The 19,211-nt window shown below is 37.3% G+C and overlaps 3 protein-coding genes across 6 annotated transcripts; 2 read left to right on the forward strand and 1 right to left on the reverse strand.

The window, feature by feature from the left end:
• The first annotated feature begins 620 nt into the window (after positions 1-620).
• Positions 621-2,607, forward strand: LOC114819502 (CAX-interacting protein 4-like). The gene is made up of 2 exons (XM_029088408.2): positions 621-837; positions 1,233-2,607. The coding sequence occupies exon 2, from the start codon at positions 1,255-1,257 to the stop codon at positions 2,218-2,220; it is 966 nt and encodes a 321-aa protein (XP_028944241.1). The 5' UTR covers positions 621-837; positions 1,233-1,254; the 3' UTR covers positions 2,221-2,607.
• A 76-nt stretch (positions 2,608-2,683) lies between these two features.
• On the reverse strand, positions 2,684-5,097 carry LOC114819505 (mitochondrial import inner membrane translocase subunit Tim9). Its single transcript, XM_029088410.2, has 2 exons — positions 4,894-5,097; positions 2,684-3,154 (listed from the first exon to the last, which is right to left on the reverse strand). The coding sequence occupies exons 1-2, from the start codon at positions 4,986-4,988 to the stop codon at positions 2,968-2,970; spliced, it is 282 nt and encodes a 93-aa protein (XP_028944243.1). The 5' UTR covers positions 4,989-5,097; the 3' UTR covers positions 2,684-2,967.
• A 3,300-nt stretch (positions 5,098-8,397) lies between these two features.
• LOC114819509 (outer envelope pore protein 16, chloroplastic-like) lies at positions 8,398-17,746 on the forward strand. Of its 4 annotated transcripts, none has more exons than XM_029088413.2 (7): positions 8,398-8,664; positions 8,786-8,837; positions 8,920-8,955; positions 9,048-9,079; positions 9,500-9,533; positions 9,683-9,750; positions 17,434-17,746. In XM_029088413.2, the coding sequence occupies exons 1-7, from the start codon at positions 8,551-8,553 to the stop codon at positions 17,608-17,610; spliced, it is 513 nt and encodes a 170-aa protein (XP_028944246.1). In that variant the 5' UTR covers positions 8,398-8,550; the 3' UTR covers positions 17,611-17,746. The 4 variants fall into 4 exon arrangements, with proteins under 4 accessions (XP_028944246.1, XP_028944248.1, XP_028944247.1 ...); XM_029088415.2 differs by lacking the exon at positions 17,434-17,746 and adding an exon at positions 10,077-10,388; XM_029088414.2 differs by lacking the exon at positions 8,920-8,955.
• Positions 17,747-19,211: the final 1,465 nt, after the last annotated feature.

Here is a 19,211-nt window from a genome sequence, read left to right on the forward strand (position 1 = left end):
AAATATTGAAATGTAGATAGTATAGAAAGTGTAGAAAATATTGAAATGTGGTGTAAAGGTAGAAGATGAGGGTTAGGTATTTATAGGAAAAAAATTAACATTTTTCAAAATTTTCTGTAATTTTTTAAAAATTTTTATGTATTTTTTAATAATTTTATGTATTTTTTAATAATTTTTAATGAATTTTAATATAGTTAATTAATCTGAACCGTTGGATTTGAAAAATATTCAAATCCAAGAGCTAGGGAGTTGCCACGTGGCCAACGGTCATATTTTTGACCGTTGGGCCCTTTTTTTTTTATTTACTTTTTGTGAAAAAAACGTGGACCGTTGATCTTTGATCCGACGGTCTATTTTAAAAATAAAATTTAAAATTTTTTTACCGTTGGAAATCCAACGGCAGAGAGGGAGCCACGTCGCAAACTCGGGGGGTGGAACTGACAGCGCCTGCACATGAGCCCGGGCTCTGAAAGCCTGTCGGGCACTCGCGCCACGCTTGCGTGAAGCGCACGTGCCAGGCCAACAGCCCGGCTTCTTGCTCAGTCTCTTTTGGGCTGGTCTAAAGCCCAGCTCGGGCTGGGTACCAATCAACTTGAGGGGGTGGACTTGATTGACAGGGCCTGGCTTGTTTTTTGGACTGAGGGCTGGGACATTTTGTCCCCGCTGGACTTGCTCTTAAAAACAAAAGACGACTGGCAATTGATGTCGGCCAATAAAATGGAAACGAAAAGGATATATATTTGATATATTCAGTCGGGTTCAACCTTCCCCGATCACGATATCCTTTTGCTCTTCGACAAGTTTCGTTTTGTTTCGCCTCGCCTGTCCGATTCAAAGGTAAAGATTCAATCTTTCCATCTCAATTTTCGCTCTCCATTGATACTCCTCTGTCAATTGCAACGTAGAACAAACCCTAGAATTTGAATCCCATCGCACGCACAATTTTCGATTCTCTGTTTCAAAAAAGCTCGAAATTGTTGTGTAGTTTGTTGTAATCGCAGGTCGATTCTATTGCATTAATTTCTGATTGCTGATTGTAATTAGATATTTTAATCGGAGTTATAAAAACCTTAGAATTTGAATTTCAAATTGTTGAGTTATCGAACCCCTTTTGGGTTTACTAGCACTAGGGTTTCGTATTGATCGCAAATTAGATTAGATTCAATTAATTTTTTTTTTCCTTTTGTGGGTGTTGTAGTTTTTGAGAATTCTGATTTAGTTTGTCTCTTTAGGGTTTGATATTCGAATTTCAAGATGCCTGCCACAGCGGGAAGGGTTCGCATGCCCGCGAACAATCGGGTACACAGTAGTGCCGCCCTTCAAACCCACGGTATATGGCAGAGTGCAATTGGGTATGACCCCTATGCACCCAACAAAGATGACACCAAGAGCTCTGCGCAACCCGATGTGTCAAACGCTGAACCGGATGGTGAGAATGCATATGCGAGCTTCCAGGGCCTCCTTGCACTTGCCCGTATAACTGGGTCCAGCGCTGATGAGACTCGTGGGTCATGCAGCAGGTGCGGCCGTGTTGGACACCTCAAGTTTCAGTGCAGGAACTTTCTGAGTGTTAAGGAAGATAAAGAGAGAGAGCCGGAAGGGATTCAGGGTGATGTTGCCTCAGAGTTGGCTAGGTTGAAGAGGAAGATCGGTAGGAGCAGTGGGAAAAATGTGGATGAGAGTGAGGAGAGTGAGGATGAGGATGAAGACAGTGAGAGCGAGGATTCGGATTATGATTCAGAAATTGAGAAGATCATTGCTCAAAAAAATGGGATAAAGGTTAGTAAAAAGATGTCGAAAAAGAAGAATGATGACACAGACGATGATGAGTCAGATTCAGATTCTGGGAAGAGGAAGAAGAGAGGAAGGTCGAAGAAGAGGAGGAGCAGCAAGAGGAAATATGATGATGATTCAGATGAGTCAGATGAAGGTAGGAAGAGAAAAAGGAAGGAGAAGCGGAGGAAGAGGGATGAGTCCTCAGATGAGGATGGCGAGCGTCGGCGGCGGCATAGGAAAAGTAGGAAGGAGAAGAGGAGGAGGAGAAGTCATCGGCATTCAGATGATTCTGAATCTGATTCGTCTGATGATTCTCGTAGACACCGTCGGAGGAGCAGGAAGGCAGCAACACCATCTGATTCGGATGATGATTCACGGGTAGGTAGGGGCAGGAAGCGATCTGAGAAGAAGAGCTTGAAACGCCATCACAAGGATGATGAGTAAATCAATCTTCCTAGGAATGGATTCGAACTGTGTACACCAGCAAGTGACTGAATATCTTGTGTAGTTTGCAACAATATGCTTTTGCAACCTTTGTATTGCTTCTGCTAATTTGCTTGGACAAGCTTCTGTTACGTTTGGATCTTTTGCTTTGTGAGATGAAACTACCAGGCCGCTGATTCAGAAGTTTGAATTTCTGGTAATGTGTATTTCAGTTGTGATGGTTTCGATGTGTTTGTTCTGTTTCCGACAATCTTGTGGTTTGTACAGTATTCTAGCGTTGGGATTTGTTTTTGGCGCTCCAAAATTGTCATCTCAAACTCTAATAGCGTCTCTCGAAAATTAGTTTTGTTACGTTGCTTAGATATTTAGTGAAGATGTTTTGCATCATTTCATGTGGAGCTGTAAAATCCAAGCACGCAACGCTCCGAATTATACATTTTTCTTTGAATTGAAAGGCACAAAATTAAGTAAAGGTATGCCCCATTCATTAAAACAGGAATTCAAGGATTGCTATGCTGCTTGGATTTGTAACGGTAAAAACTCGAATCAGACAGCAACTTACGGATCCCTTGCATCTACATAATACAATTTTGCTGTTTTAGCTTGGATAAGAAAAGTGAAATCATGAAAAATGGGTACAACTACCATTTGTCCTTCTATGTAAGAACGGGGGGACATACTCTAAGAAAGCAAGGAAACAACAGGGTAAGACGGGCATGACCGGGCGTGATCTTGCTGATTTGACGACTAATCTTGTGTTGCAGCTCCCTGGTTGAGCTCTGCAAACCTCATTCCAACACGCATGGAATGCTTTAGGAACTTCTCAGCACATCGCCTGACACAGGTTTCCTCTTGCTTCTGCAGCGATTTGTGCTTAAAGGTGTCGACACAATCATTGAAGCATCTCTCAACAAGTGAGTTATACATTCTCAAACTGCAAGCAAACTCGTATTGTTAGCAGGATGTTTCCGTTCTTTACGGTGACAATGGCATCAGAAAAGCTCAATTCAAGTACCTTCACAACATATCCTATACAGGTACTAGGCCAAAATACTAACTCAAACTACACTAACAGGTCTTTTTCGTACAGATAAGTCCAACTTAGTCCAAGTACCAGGAAACAATACCTTAATTGCGTATAGTTGGTGTTATATCATTTCTTGAATGTATTAACATTTCTTCCGCATGTACTGTACATGGGACAAATAGCATATGGGAACAGAAAAAACAAGTAAACGTAATACGACTCAGAACAAGCTGTACAAAGTCTGAAGGAATCACACGATTTGAATTAGAAATGCCCAGATGAAAAAACAAAGGAAGCTATACAAGCTTATGACAGAAGGTGCAAGATAATTGCTTACGGTTACAAGCAACAAGGTTCAGGCGATTAACCAGTATAGTATCTCATCTAATTTTCATTTTGTTTGGGTAAAGCTCTTACACTCAGGAATAAACACCATTTGCATCAACACAACTAATGTAGTTCCCAAAACGTCCAGAAGCAACATGGACATTGCACTGGTTTTAAGGAGAACTTCTATATGGCTTCACAAAGAGTTTTCACAAAATTAGACCATGTGACCCATATCATACAAAACGGAATTGTGAATCAACAAATCTAAGTCAATCAAATTCCTTAATATTCAATGATCTTCACGAAGATGCTAAGGCTGCGTTTGGTGCCTAGGACTTAAATGGATTGGACAACTTACAAGATTCATCAGGTGCTCAAACAGTAACTCGTCAAATGTTATTTTTTGTTACTTGAGTAAAACTCACTCGGGAATAAACAACATTTTCATAACACATAACTAATGTAGTTCCTAAAACGTCCAGAAGCAACACATATATGTTGCACTGGTTTTAAGGAGAACTTCTATATGGCTCCACAAAAAGAGTGTTCACAAAATTAAACCAAGTGACCTGCTTCATACAAAAAGAAAAAGTGAAGAAACAAATCTGAGTCAATCAAATGCCTTGATACTCCGTACTCTTCATATGCACTACAAAGGGACTAAACAAAGGAATCTCAAACGACACCTCTCATTTCAAAGTTCCTTCAAATGTATTGCATCTAGTCGTTTTTAAGTCTCTATCTAATTTTTGTTGTTAATTCATAACAAATTTAGCCTAAGCTCCATGGAACTTTAAAGTCCCGTAGCGACACACACTATCAACTTCAACAAAATGTGGATGTTGGCATTCATTTCTTACTTCAACATACATTGAATTTTGTGAATTACTTCAACATTATTTTTCCGTCTGATAACCCCCTTCATCAAAAAGACAAAGTGATCAGTAGGAATCTAACTGCAAACGAAAACAGTATTGCATTACATAGCACAAATTAAGCAGGACAAACCACCCAATATGTAAGAAACGCAAAAACAAATTGGCCAACGAAATCTAAGACATCAAACATGCACTACCCAAATTTCATCGTATACCCACAATCTCTCATCTCATAAGTTAGCAAAATTTGCAGACTTTTAATCAAATTTCGAGTTTTCTATCATAGTATCAAGCTGAAATTCACAGAATTTAAGAACCCACAAGACAGATGAAGAAAATTAAAGAACTTTAAGCGTAAATTTAGGCAATGAACTAGATAGATAAATAGAGAGAGAGAGAGAGAGAGAGAGAGAGAGAGAGAGAGAGAGAGAGAATGACCTGTCGCGGATCTGGAGCTGGTCGATCATGGTGGCCATTCTCATCTTATCTTCCTCTGGAAGCGAATCCAGATCTCCTATCATGCTCTTGTCCATACTGGATTGTATCGAATTTCTACGATTTCAGCTTAATTGCTCTCTCTATGGAAAATCTCGAAGTTAGGTTAGGGTTTATGGAACAGGGCTCGCTCAGCAGATCTCTGTCTTTATAGTGAGGTAAAACCCTTTACAAGACAATTATCAGAACCGTATTAACGGCACCGTTTAGCTACTTTGTCTTCTTGATAGTAGCCTTTGGATTTTGAGGCTGCTATGGGAAATTGAGAAACAAGTGTGCTATCCACGCCCCTTCTTAATTCTTTCACATATCTTGTTAATTTTTATTTATAGATTTTCTTCAATTCATTCGATTCGACAACCAAAATTGAATGAGATGTGTAGAAAGTAAAAAGATGTGTGTGAATAACACATCCATTCAAAAATTGTTTGCCTTACAATTTTGAATAAAACGATAGTTTTAGTGGGTTAGATAGTTAGTTTGTTACAAGAGATGGTAACCTCTAGGGGTCAAATCCGCACAGAAATGCATAGACATAATTATTTTCCGCTACTCCGATAAAGCGCTATATGCAAATGCCTTACATTTTTTTGTTGTGCATCATGTGAATATTTTGTATTTATTCTATGTATTAAACTATTTATGAAAAAATGGTGGGTATTGAACCCACCTAGACTGTCACCTAGGGCCGCCTAATCCTCCCTGCTTTTTGTAACCGTTCTAGCTAGAAATGAAGTGAGGCTCAGCCGCCCAGTGCCTAGGCATCGCCTAGGGTGATTTTTGGAACAGTAAACATACTCTAAGTTATGTTTAATTTGAACTCAGGATCCATGATATTCTATACTCTTTAGTAAACATGCCTTGAGATTTTTTATAAGATGATTGTTTCATCTTACCCTAACTATTGTTTCATGCCAAACCAAATGATCAATCCCTCATTCCTTTGCACAACTCCGTCTTCCCAGTTTCTGATTCTGGCCGTTTCAATGAGATCTACATTGTTGAAATCCGAAAAAAATCCCCTCATTGATCATAAAAGCAAAAAGAAGAACAAACAAGCGGAGACCACATATTCATTTCCATCATGGGAATGGTTTGCCTACCAATGCACTCCAACCCAATTCCATTCCGTGGTAGTCCCTCGGGCTCTATCCGAATCGGGGTGCAGAATCCAAGTGATCGGAGTATTTTCTAAACAGTTCTTGTGTGCCAAGCTTGTGGAGCGTCCTGATCAACCTTATGCCAGTCTGTATACCTATTCATGCAGTGACAATTCACTTTATGATGTCCCTTAAATGAACCGTGAGGATCGGAACCTGCTTGGCGCTGCCTGTGCCCTTCTTGATGGGTGGTTCTATGTTGCCGGAGGCTACAAGGTCAACCCTTCCAGTAAGCACTGCTATAATAATATTCATTTCCAAATTTTGTGAAATGGTTAAATGTGTATGTTTCAATATGTTTGGTGTTTTGTGTGTGACTTGGTCATGGAAATATATAAAAATCAGATTAAAACTCAAAATATCAATTACCCAATTAGGGTTTTGATGTGTACTCGAACAAGCAATTTTCAATTTTAGCCATGAGTGAAAAAACACAAATATGTAAATGAACTTTAGGCCGTTTTTCTAGATTTAAAAATATAGCCACTCGAGCACTCAGCTGAAAATGTGTACATTGGCACAATGATCACTTTTCTTGTAGACCTAACTCGATGATCATATGCAGATATTGATCCTTCATCTTACTTAAACTCCGCTGAACGTCTGAACCTGAAGACATGGAAGTGGCAAGCACTGCAAAACATGCAGAATCCACGAGCATTTGCATCAGGATTCACTCACAAAGGCAGGTTCTTTCGTGGTCGGTGGCAGCAAAGCCCTCGAGCACTCAGCTGAAATCTACAACCCTAGCACCAACTGTTAGGTGTTTCTCAAGTCATTCGTGCCCAAGGAGGCAGAAGGGTTCACCATAGCATCATTCAATGGGCGGTTGATGATACTGACTTGGTCAGTTAGGTGTGAAGCTGAGGCTGTGGACAGTATTGGCTAATAATCCAAATTCTATGTATCGATGCAGATTAATCGGTTTTTTTACCAAACCAAATCGTCGAGAGGCCGAGGATAAAGGCGCATGGGGCGAGGATGGTTCCAGTTGGAGGGAAGGGGGTGTGGGTTTCTGTGGGACAGAGGGAAAGATTTTGGCTTGAGGTTGATGGATCAAATGCATGGCCAGTGTTTCCAGCACCAGCTTTTAGGCCTGGTAATGGGCATGAAGTTGTACAGAAAGGTCATATTTATGCCTTTTCTTTCAGTAAGAGGGTTAGATTAAGTTGGAGAACAATCCCTATTTACTCAATTTTTGAGTAATATTTTCAAGTTTCCTGTTCTTTTCCCCCAAGAAGATTGTAGACCAATGATTATGTTGCATGTTTTCTACTAATGTATGCAAAAAAATGTTTATGCTACAAAGACACAAACATTGATGTCTGTGAGTTATGCAGAACTGCAATGGTGACCCTAAACCCTAAACTTTCATCTTTCTCATTCTCGTAGTGTCTTTCCTTCTTCATATATTACGTGTTTGCATAGTTGGAATGGGGGAAGTTGTGAATTCAAGAAAGAAAAGAAGGAATGCGAATGAGAATTTTTTATGAAAAAAAAAAATTACGACAAGAACTCATGTCCTTCATAAGTTCATTTGCCACTAAGCTTGCGTCATTGAACACATGTCGAACTTGAACAACTTGTAACGATGACATACGCCTTTCAATAGTTTTATAAGAGTAAAAGTCCTCAAGAAATGGAAATGATAATGAGATCGTCGATTTTAGTCATCTCTGGAGTATCAATCATGAATTTTAATACGTTTTTTTGCTATGTTTTGGACACTGCTAATACAAATTGGGTTGGGATCTAAAATTACGAGGACGAATTCTAAATCAAACATTGCCATGAGCAAGTGATGATCTAGCATTTACAAAGTCCAAACCCTTACCTTCTCCTTAAGTTAAGCTCACACTCACACATTAGATAATAGATTAGATTAAGCAACAACTACAACTTTTATCGATTCATTTAATTCTTCTTTGGGGAATGAGAAAACAATTATAGCTTGAGAACGAAGTTTTAACCAAAACCTCCACCTTTTGTAGAAAAATCGGAGAGACTTTTCAGTGTGGCAGAAACACAACTTGGTACATCAAGTGTCACAACACAAGTAGTTGAAGATCTAAAAAAATTTCAACCATTATATTATGATATTTGGTGTACTAGACCACGTCCCATTACCCTGAAAAATTCTCAAAAAATCGAAGCAAAAATTATTTTTTTAAAAAATGAAAATTTTCACAACCAAAGTATAAACCGTGTTTAGCATTGACACGTTCACATGCACATGACGCACCATTGCACTTGATCCACCGGCACCGCCTAATGCAATTGATGTTGCATTGCATGGCATCTTCCGATGGCATTCTTGTAAATGTCTCATCACTGATAAATATCGTATCACGAATCACCCCCACCACTTTTGTCACCATAGTGTTACAGTCGCACTACAAACACAGAGGAGGGAGAGAGAGAAAAGGAGAAGAAGAAGAAGATGCCGAGAAGCAGTTTCTCAGGGGCGCTTACAGGGCCGCAGGTCGACGTGATCATCGACTTGGGAAACCCCTTGCTCAACCACACCGTCGATGGCTTCTTGAAGATCGGAACAGTACGATTTTTCTATTTTTTTTTAAAAAAATTTAAAATTATCTTCAGCATTTTTTTTTTAATTTTTTTGGTTGTTTTTCAATTTAGTATTTCACTTCTGGGTTTTGTTGGTTTGGTTTCAGGTTGCTGCTACCAGAGCTGTTGCAGAGGATGCTTTCTCTGCGGCCAAGAAAGGTATTGTTGTTTATCATTGCAGTCCTACTGTTTGGTTCCCGAGAAACACAGAAAATGAGAGTGGGAAACTTTTAAATTTCAGATGCCGATCATATTGAGCTGCGGTCTGATGATGATGGTTGTATTTATTGTGGTTTCTGAATGAGATTTTTGGGTTTTTCTTTTAATTTTTTATTTATATTTACTAATAATTTGAGGTGGTTTTTGCAGGGGGCATTTCGACTAAAGACTTTGAGCACACTGTGAGTAACCAGAACAATCCCTTGTTTAATTAATTCGGTTTTTCGATTCTTGTATGATCCAAGATTAGTAGCTACTCTTAACCTCGACATTGAGATTGAAAGTACCGATTTTGATTTCCCACTTGGATTGTTAGTGTTGTGCTTAATGATCTTGCTGGTTTACTTTGTTTTGTTTGATTTGTGCTCGGCCTTTGGTCCCCTTGTTACCGAAAAAACATACTAGTAGCTCTACGTTCAGTTAATTCAGCATCTTCAGTTGTTGCTCAATTGATTTTGTTTAGTGGGATCTACAGCTTTTTGGAGGTCTTATTTATACTGTGGTTATTGGTTGAATAGGTGATCGGTTGTCTATTCATAGAAGAAAATTGGGATGTAACACAATTTCCGAATCCTGCTAATTGAGACTACTGCTTTTTGCAGTTGAAGAAGATGTGTAAAGAAGGTGCATATTGGGGTAAGTTGAGTCGTATTTCATTGTGAGTTAGTTGTATGTATGGTCCGTATGGATGAGATTATGCTCGTCCTCCCGGAAAATTGCTTCAGCTTCCTCTCACTTTTGCGAATTGAGAACTGCATCAACAATTTCTTCTATTGCATTGACAGGAACTGTAGCTGGACTGTACGTGGGAGCAGAGTATGGTATCGAGAGGGTCCGTGGACGCAGAGACTGGGTATATGTCTGTTCGAATTCTAGATAGCTAGTTGTACAGTACCTGTTGGCCGTAATTTTCATGCTCATTCGTCCTAGTTTGCACATGAAGCTTCTAGATTTGGGAAATTGTTTCAGATTGTCTACTTGCTAAGTTAAAACTCTTAATCTCTATGTTCCCTAGATCCTCCCGTTGCCATGATTTGTATAATTGTTCGTTTTCAGTATGCGCGGGTAGCTTCTAAAATTACATTCAAGCATGCCATTTCAAGTTCCTTTTTATTTAATTTTTGGACTTCGATTGGAACTTCTGCATCTGCTCACCCTTTTTCTTTTGATATCCTGCAGAAGAATGCATTGCTCGGGGGTGCATTGACAGGGGCTCTAGTATCTGCAGCCAGCAAAGAGAACAAAGATAAAGTTCTGGTGGATGCAATTACAGGAGGTGCCATTGCGACCGCTGCGGAATTCATCAACTACCTCACCTGAACATGGACGTAATATTCTACCCGATCTCTCTGTAGATCCTGGAGAACTATGAGTAGGTTTCTTGTGTCATCTTCCTCATGAATTCGTAGAGCATTGTATAAAGAATGTTCAAGGGTTCATCTAAACTACTGAAGGTTGATGCAATGAATTATGAATCTTCTGATTTCATCATTCTTGAGCAATATGTTTGATGCTTTTTTTTATTTTTTATTTTGACAAACGATAACGTTAATGGGTTAAATAGATAGTTGTTAGGAGGAAAAGAATTGGTAGGGATCAAACATGCTCCATGGTGAAAGTGCATAACTGTTTTCTGCTACTGCAAGAAAGTACGAATATGTTAGATGCTTATTGATGCAAAGATTTCTATGAATTTGTTGCATTTGCCGAAGAAAAAACAACTGATGCCCCATCCATCGTGTTGTGTTTGGCTCATACATTTGTAAGTAATTATGAGTCATGTGTTGACAACAATTGAAGACATGGTGACTGCCACAAGCAAAGTTAGAAGCAAGCAAGACTTGACCTTGTGTTTGCTTGCACACAATTGTGCATGTTTTCTCTTCTACGCATTAAATGACAAATGGAGAAAATTGTACTTTATAGACTAGGTATAGACTTTGGTGCATGCTAGGTAGGCTAGGTAATAATTATATTATGTGAACTTAAGACTTTTTTGTTTTGGTTGTTGGCATAGTTGCTAGTGTATGCCTATAAGTAGATGCAATATTTGTGCATTTAGTAATGCTTAGAAAGTGGGAATGTAAACATCATAGAAGCATCCAAGGGGAGAGCATCCGCCTCTTCCATGGGAAATGTTGAACATGGGTTGATAGAAAATCAAGAGAGTTAAAGTGAAAAATATTCTAGTGAAAGAACTCTTGGGGTAGAGTGAGGCTTTTGGGAAAATTCTATGAGTGGGCGTGCAAGGGATTCGGGATTGAGTTATGTTGATTTAACTCATGTTTACTTGTACTGTTATTCATAGTGAAGAGCAATATCTCTCCGGGGACGTAGGCATGTTTTTGCTGAACCTCGTAAATTTCTCGATGTTTTTATTTCTTGTATTTTATTCTGTTCAGCTGAGTGTGATTTGATGAGGTTGTAATTTGAATCTCGTTTCCGCACTAACGAACGGGCCAAGGCACAACACATCGTATTATCTTTTATTTACAAAGTTGGTATTCAAATATTCAAGGGAAAGCTAATGAAAATGGCTTGAAAACTTTGAGTTTTAATGATAATGACAAAATAAAGGGTAAAGTGAATAGTATCAGGATTGACTTTTTAGTGTAAAAATGTGGTTTTTCGTTAAAGTGAATAGTACCGGATGCTTTTCGTTAAAGTTCCTAATATTCAAATCCACATCTATATAATTTAGATTAGTTTAGTACAGACATAGTAAAACTTGTGTAAAAAAACAGTTATATTGTTATAAGAACTATGGTATATGCCGCTTCATTTACATATACAAATGTGAATAATAAGTCAAAGTGCTTAAAACCCAAATATTCTTTTAAAAGCAAAAGTAAAATGTGCTTGAAAAAGAAACTCTAATGTGCATAGAAAAATGTATGACAGAGAACTTAGTCAACAAAAATAGGGATTTGGTTTATGGTGTCGCGTAAGTTGGAAATTTCAACTTTGTACTTTGGGTATCGAGCTACCTGGCTTTACGGAGACTGTTCCTCTTTAATCTGCACTAGATCACTATATAATAAGCCTTGCATGGTTATTGTTTTTTGCATCAGCGCCTAAGATCTCTCTTATTATACACAAGCACACACATAGAACACACACAAATCAAGTACACACTAAGAGCAAGTCCACCGGAGTGGACTTTTCCCAGGACCCAGCACAAAAACAGGGCCAGCACCCTGTCAATCAAGTCCACCCCTTCATGTTGACTGGTACCCAGCCCGAGCTGGGCTCTGGACTAGCCCAAAAGAGACTGAGACAGAAGCCGGGGAGTTGGCCTGGCGCGTGCGCTTCACGCAGGCGTGGCGCGAGTGCCCGACAAGGTTTCAGAGCGCGGGCTCGCTTGCAGGCGCACTCAGTCCCCCCCCCCCCCCCCGAGTTGGCGACGTGGCTTCCTTTATGCCGTTGGATTTCCAACGGCTAGTTTTCTAGACCGTTGGATTTCCAAACGGTAAAAAAAAATTTAAATTTTACTTTTAAAATAGACCGTTGGATCAAAGATCAACAGTCCAGGTGTTTTTCACAAAAAGTAAATAAAAAAAAAAGCCTAACGGTCATAAATATGACCGTTGGCCACGTGGCACCTCCCTAGCTCTTGGATTTGAATATTTTTCAAATCCAACGGTCCAGATTAATTAACTATATTAAAATTCATTAAAAATTATTAAAAAATACAGAAAAATTATTAAAAAATACAGAATTTTTTTAAAAAAAATATAGAAAATTTTGAAAAATGTTAATTTTTTTCCTATAAATACCTAACCCTCATCTTCTACCTTTACACCACATTTCAATATTTTCTACACTTTCTATACTATCTACATTTCAATATTTTCTACACTTTAAGAGAAAAAAATGTCTTCGTGGAAGCTCATTGAAGATGTTACGTTGTGTGAATGTTGGGTTCACACTACTCATGACCCGATTACGGGTAATGAGATGGATAAGCGAGAAATGTGAAGTAAAATTACGAAAGCGTTTTGCGATGTACATGGAGAAAACGCCAGAACTAGTCAAGGTCTTCAAGGTCGTTGGAAAAAACTCAACGCATCCTTTACTTGTTGGAAAAACGCCATCTCTCATGCTTCCGGTAACCTCTGTAGTGGGACAAATTTAGCGGATCAGGTGACAATATTTTTATTTATTTATATGCATTCCACTCACATTAATATTTTGATTTATTTAATTTCGTATGTAATTTTTATGTTATTTCTTATGTAATTTTTATATGCATTCCACCCGCATCAAAATTTTAATTTATTTAATTTCTTATGTAATTTTTATTTAATTTCTTATGTCATTTTTATGTAATTTATATGCATTCCACCCGTATCAATATTTTGAATTTATTTATTTGTGTTACACCTGCATTTTTTAACACTATGTTATCCCACATTTTTATAGACACTACAAGCTCAAGCATTCTACAATTCAAAGAACGGGAACAAATCATTCACTAGATGGGAATGTTGGCAATGACATTTAGGTCATTCTGAGCTCCTGGAACACCAAAAAAAGCATGCCAAATCCATGTATCAAATGAAGCCACCGCTTCCAAAATGATGCTTTTGGCTCCTTTTCTGTTGCCATCTGCTCCTTGCCACGCACTTGGACAGTTTTTCCAAGTCCAGTGCATGCAGTCGATGCTTCCAATCATGTCAGGGAAGCCTCGCATCTCACCCTTCCTCAGAAGCCTTCGCATGTCCCTTGGCGTGGGTGTCCAAAGGTACTCATTGGTGTAGAGGGCTTCAATTGCAGAGCAAAACCGCATCAGGGACTCCAAAACAGTTGTTTTTCCCATCCTCGCAATCTCATCCACTTGATCTGCAGATGCTCCATATGCAAGCATTCGCAAGGATGCCGTAATTTTTTGCTCGAGAATAAGACCTATAACATGAAAAGCATCCTCTTTTTGCACAAAGTATGAATCATGGTTGCAAATATCATTCATGATTTTGTTGAACAAATTTCGTTACATTCTAAAACACCGTCTAAAAATATGATCAGGGAATATGCTATTGGAAATAAAATAATTTTCCAATAGATTTTTACCTCGTTTTTCCCTTTTTCTATCGAGGTTTGCAACACGTCTTGGTTTGGCTATCTGACCCACGGCTTCCATGACACGGCGGGAATGTGAGGCCTTCTGCCTTCTATGGTGATCATCCTCATCCTCCTCTATGAAGAAAGCCTCATCTCCACCTCCACCTCCACCTTCCTCGAGATTGGCCAATTCTGCCTGTTGTGCCAACAACCTTTGTTGTTGCTCCTGCAACTGTTTATACACCCTTCTTAAAGAAGACATTGTAATAAGAACTCAAGATTTGAAAACGATGAACAAGGATTCTGAGCTAAAAAGAAGTATTGAGCTTGGTGTGAGGATGGATGTAGGGATGTAGGGTTTATATGGACAAAAAAAGAAAGGATGAGGTTTTGGACAATGCCACGTGGCACTACGTGATTGGTTGAAAATCTTATTGAAATCTTGGCTAAATTATTGTAAACCGGAAGTGACACGTGGCGTGTCGGGATTGGTCGAAAATATTATCGGAAATCTATCCACAAAATAGTACGTTCAGATAATGACACGTGGCATGACGTGATTGGTTGAAAATCTTATCGAAATCTTGGCTAAATTATTGTAAAACGGAAGTGACACGTGGCGTGTTGGGATTGGTTGAAAATCTTAGCGGAAATCTATTCACAAAATAGTACTTTCAGATAATGACATGTGGCATGACGAGATTGGTTAAAAATCCTATCCGAAATTAAAACTATTTTAATTTTTTATTCTTTTATACAAAATTTAAAAATATTTTAAATGGGCTGGGTGCCAGCGCATTTTGTAGGGATGGAGATTGTTTGTGCCAGCGTATTTTTTTAGGAGTGGAGATGTCTTGGCCTATTACTGTTCATTGAAGTCTGTTACTGTTCATTTGAGTGGATAAATGCGCTGAGTGCTGGCGCAAAGTCCTTAGGGGTGGAATTGCTCTAACATATACACAGATTCAAATGGAGCGTTCAATGCGTCTTGTTTCAGCTGCCTTCGTTCTTGTCTTGCTTTTGGCCGCTACAGGTCATTATACCTCTTTTATTTAATAATTAAATTTTTATGATGTTTCTAATAAAGCATCTTATTCAACCAAAAAAATTGATCTTTAGAGATGGGTCCAATGGGTGTTGAGGCAAAGACTGAGTCAAGCAAGGCAGTTGAGGGGAAGATCTGTGAGGTTCCAAGTACCCTGTTCAAAGGGTTGTGCTTTTCGTCTAACAACTGTAAACACACTTGCAGAAAGGAGCAATTCACCAGAGGCCATTGTAGTGTCTTCACCCGTGCTTGCGTGTGCACCAAAAAGTGCTAATTAATTAGTTAAAAAGAAATGTAATCTATGTAGAGACCGTGCTTGTGTAATGTGATGGATTGATATGATCCTGTATCCACATGGTTGCTTTTGCTAATAAATTGAATGACCCTGCATGAATCATTATTCATATGTCTAGTGTAGTGTTTTCATCGCCTGATGTACTTTTAGTTACCTATTATCCTATATGTTTTTCTTTAGGATTATTATTAACATTCTAGATAGTCACCACAGACTCTTCTTTTATTTATTAACTTTCAATTAAGAAAGAGTGCACGATAATTATTGTAAAATGCTAATAACAATAATTTTTTTTTTTCCTTTTGTACAAAGCATTTTGTTGAAAATTTGCACTTTGTGTACTTGGATTCAACACATTACTTTAATTTGTGTCACAAAGATTATTTAAATCACATTGTCGATTTCATATGTACTTTTTTGTCCGCACATTCTGTTGTATTAGGTTCTTTTGCCTTTTAAACCAGTAGTAATAAACGTAACACAAGGTGAGGGATGCACAAGAAAAAACAAAATTAGAAAAAGGTTCGAAATTGCTTAACCAACTTTTAAGCAAAGACCTAATTATTAATTTTTATTTTATTTTATTTTAGAAGAAATAGTCCTTAAAGATTAATATTTTCTCGATAACATTTTAAATGACTCTTCCACATTTTTTTTCTTAAAATAATTTCATTTTTTTTTTGTCACTTTTATGCATAGTATGTGTGGTATTGCCAAGGATGGAACCACCTTAGGCCCAAGCGACGGATGCCCTAACTCAGTTTTTTTTGTGAAAAAATTGTACATATTACATATAATAATTTCACGTGATAAAACATTTTTAGCTATGAAATTTCTAAATGATCGATTGAGAAATTGTAAGAAAATTAATTGATGAATAATAACATGATTATTTTTATAGGAAAACTAATGAAAAGAGCTTGAAATTTTTTAATTTTAATAAAAAAAAACCATGTTATAAGTTTTGTTTAATGATTAGTACAAAGCCCATATTAAAGTAGTCCAACTAAAAATGGCCCAACTATACTTTTTTAGGTTGAGTTACAGATTTTCGTCGTTAATGGAATTCATCGTTGTTTTGCAGACCTTCTTCTTTTTCTTTGAAACAAAAATATAGATCCTCATGCTATTTAATTCATATTTTGTATTATTTTGTTGAAATGTGATCGTTGTTATTATTCGTAGTGTATTCGAGGTACTGTTTTTCAATTTTTCTTCATCAGTGGAGTTCATCGTTTGTTTCTTCGGAAAATAAATTTGAGAACTGCATGCTATTCAATAATAACGACGAGTCACTGTTTTTGGTCTGTAAAAATAAACTGTTTCTGAATTTTAAGTAACACTGTTTCTGGAATCTAAGTTACTGTTTTTGAAATCTAAGTCACTGTTTATGGATCCCAACGAAATAGACACACAGTTTCTTAAATGTAAGATAGAAAAGAAGTAGTGAAATTCACTGTATTTGAATAAGCACCCTGTTTCTTAAATATAATCAACTGATGCATGAAAGAAAATAAACCGTTAAAGGTTAAAACATAGACTGTTTCTGGAATCTAAGTCACTGTTTCTGGAATTTAAGTCACTGTTTATGGAATTTAAGTCACTGTTTCTAGAGTTTGGATGATTTTTTTATTAAACTTTGAGCCTTTTTGGTTAAATAACATTTTGGGATGATTTTTGGTTAAATATTTGTTGGCCCAAGCCCTTTTCATTAAAGCACCCTATTTTTATAGGAAAAGATATTTGATGGTATTGGTAATGAAATTATTACGCAAAGCTTTCAAAACTTGAAAATGCGTCGTGAGATATTGTAATATGTTGTATGATATATTTTATGGATTATTGTATGTGCATTGTTAGCAAATTCTTAAGCTTTTTAATTTGTGACTTTATTTTTAGAATGACCCGATTCATATAGATCTCAGACTTCGTCCCTAATGTATTAGTATGAATTTACAAGAGCTTATATATATATATATATAAAGATACATATATATCAATTGTATCATTCTGAGTTACCCTAATTAAGTTTGAAATCTTAAGTGTAAACTTGTTAAATATATAAAGATACATACATACATACATACATACATACATATAATATATATATATATATATATATATATATCCTGCAGAAGAATGCCATGCTCGGGGGTGCATTGACAGGGGCTCTAGTATCTGCAGCCAGCAAAGAGAACAAGGATAAAGTTCTGGTGGATGCAATTACAGGAGGTGCCCATTGCGACCGCTGCGGAATTCATCAACTATCTCGCCTGAACAAGGACGTAATATTCTACCCGATCTCTCTGTAGATCCTGGAGAACTATGAGTAAGTTTCTCGTGTCATCTTCCTCATGAATTCGTAGAGCATTGCATAAAGAACGTTCAAGGGTTCATCTAAACTACTGAAGGTTGATACAATGAATTATGAATCTTCTGATTTTATCATTCTTGAGCAATATGTTCGATGCTTTTTTTTTTTTTGGGACAAACAATAATGTTAATAGGTTAAATAGATAGTTAGGAGGAAAAAAATTGGTAGTGATCAAACATGCTCCATGATGCAAATGCATAATTGTTTTCCACAACTGCGAAAAAATGTGAATATGTTAGATGCTTACTTATGCAAAGATTGCTATGAATTTGTTGCGTTCGCCGAAGAAAAAAAACAACCGATGCCCCGTCCATCATATTATCTTCATTTACAAAATTGGTATTCAAATATGCAAATCCACATCTATATAGTTTAGATTAGTTTGGTACAGACAGACTAAAACTCGTGTAAAAAAAAAACAATTATATTGTTATAAGAACTATGGTATATGCCGCATCATTTACATATAAAAATGTGAATAATAAGTCAAAGTGCTTAAAATCCAAATATTCTTTTAAAAGCAAAAGTAAAATGTGCTTGAAAAAGAAACTCTAATGTGCATAGAAAAATGTATGACAGAGAACTTAGTCAACAAAAATAGGGATTTGGTTTATGGTGCCTCGTAAGTTGGAAATTTCAACTTTGTATTTTGGGTATGAAGCTACCTCACTTTACGGAGACCGTTCCTCTTTAATCTACACTAGATCACTATATAATAAGCCTTGCATGATTATTGTTCTTTGTATCAGCGTCTGAGATCTCTCTTATATTATACACAAGCACATACATAGAAACACACAGATCAAGCACACACTTACATATACAAAGATTCAAATGGAGCGTTCAATGTGTCTTCTTTCAACCGCCTTCATTCTTGTCTTGTTTTTGGCTGCTACCGGTAATTATACATCTTTTGTTTAATAATTAATTTTTTATGATGTTTATAATAAAGCATCTTATTCAACAAAAAAAAATTGATCCTTAGAGATGGGGCCAATGGGTGTTGAGGCAAGGACTGAGCCAAGCAAGGCAGTTGAGGGGAAGATCTGTGAGGTTCCGAGCACCCTGTTCAAAGGGTTGTGCATTTCATCTAACAACTGTAAACACACCTGCAGAAAGGAGCAATTCACCAGAGGCCATTGTAGTGTCTTCACCCGTGCTTGCGTGTGCACCAAAAAGTGCTAATTGATTAGTTAAAAAGAAATGTAATCTGTGTAGAGAACGTGCTTGTGTAATGTGATGGATTGATATGGCCCTGTATCCACATGGTTGCTTTTGCTAATAAATTGAATGACCCTGCATGGATCATTATTCATATGTCTAGTGTAGTGTTTTCATTACGCCTGACGTACTTTTAGTTGCCTATTATCCTATATGTTTTTCTTCAGGATTATTATTAACATTCTGGATAGTCACCACATACTCTTCTTTTGTTTAATGACTTTCAATTAAGAAAGAGTGCGCGATAATTATCGTGAAATGCTAATAACAATTTTTTCTTTTTTTCCATTTTGACAAAGCATTTTGTTGAAAATTTTC

The sequence above is a fragment of the Malus domestica genome, chromosome 11, assembly GCF_042453785.1.
Source record: "Malus domestica chromosome 11, GDT2T_hap1".
In the NCBI taxonomy this organism is placed as follows: Eukaryota; Viridiplantae; Streptophyta; class Magnoliopsida; order Rosales; family Rosaceae; genus Malus; species Malus domestica.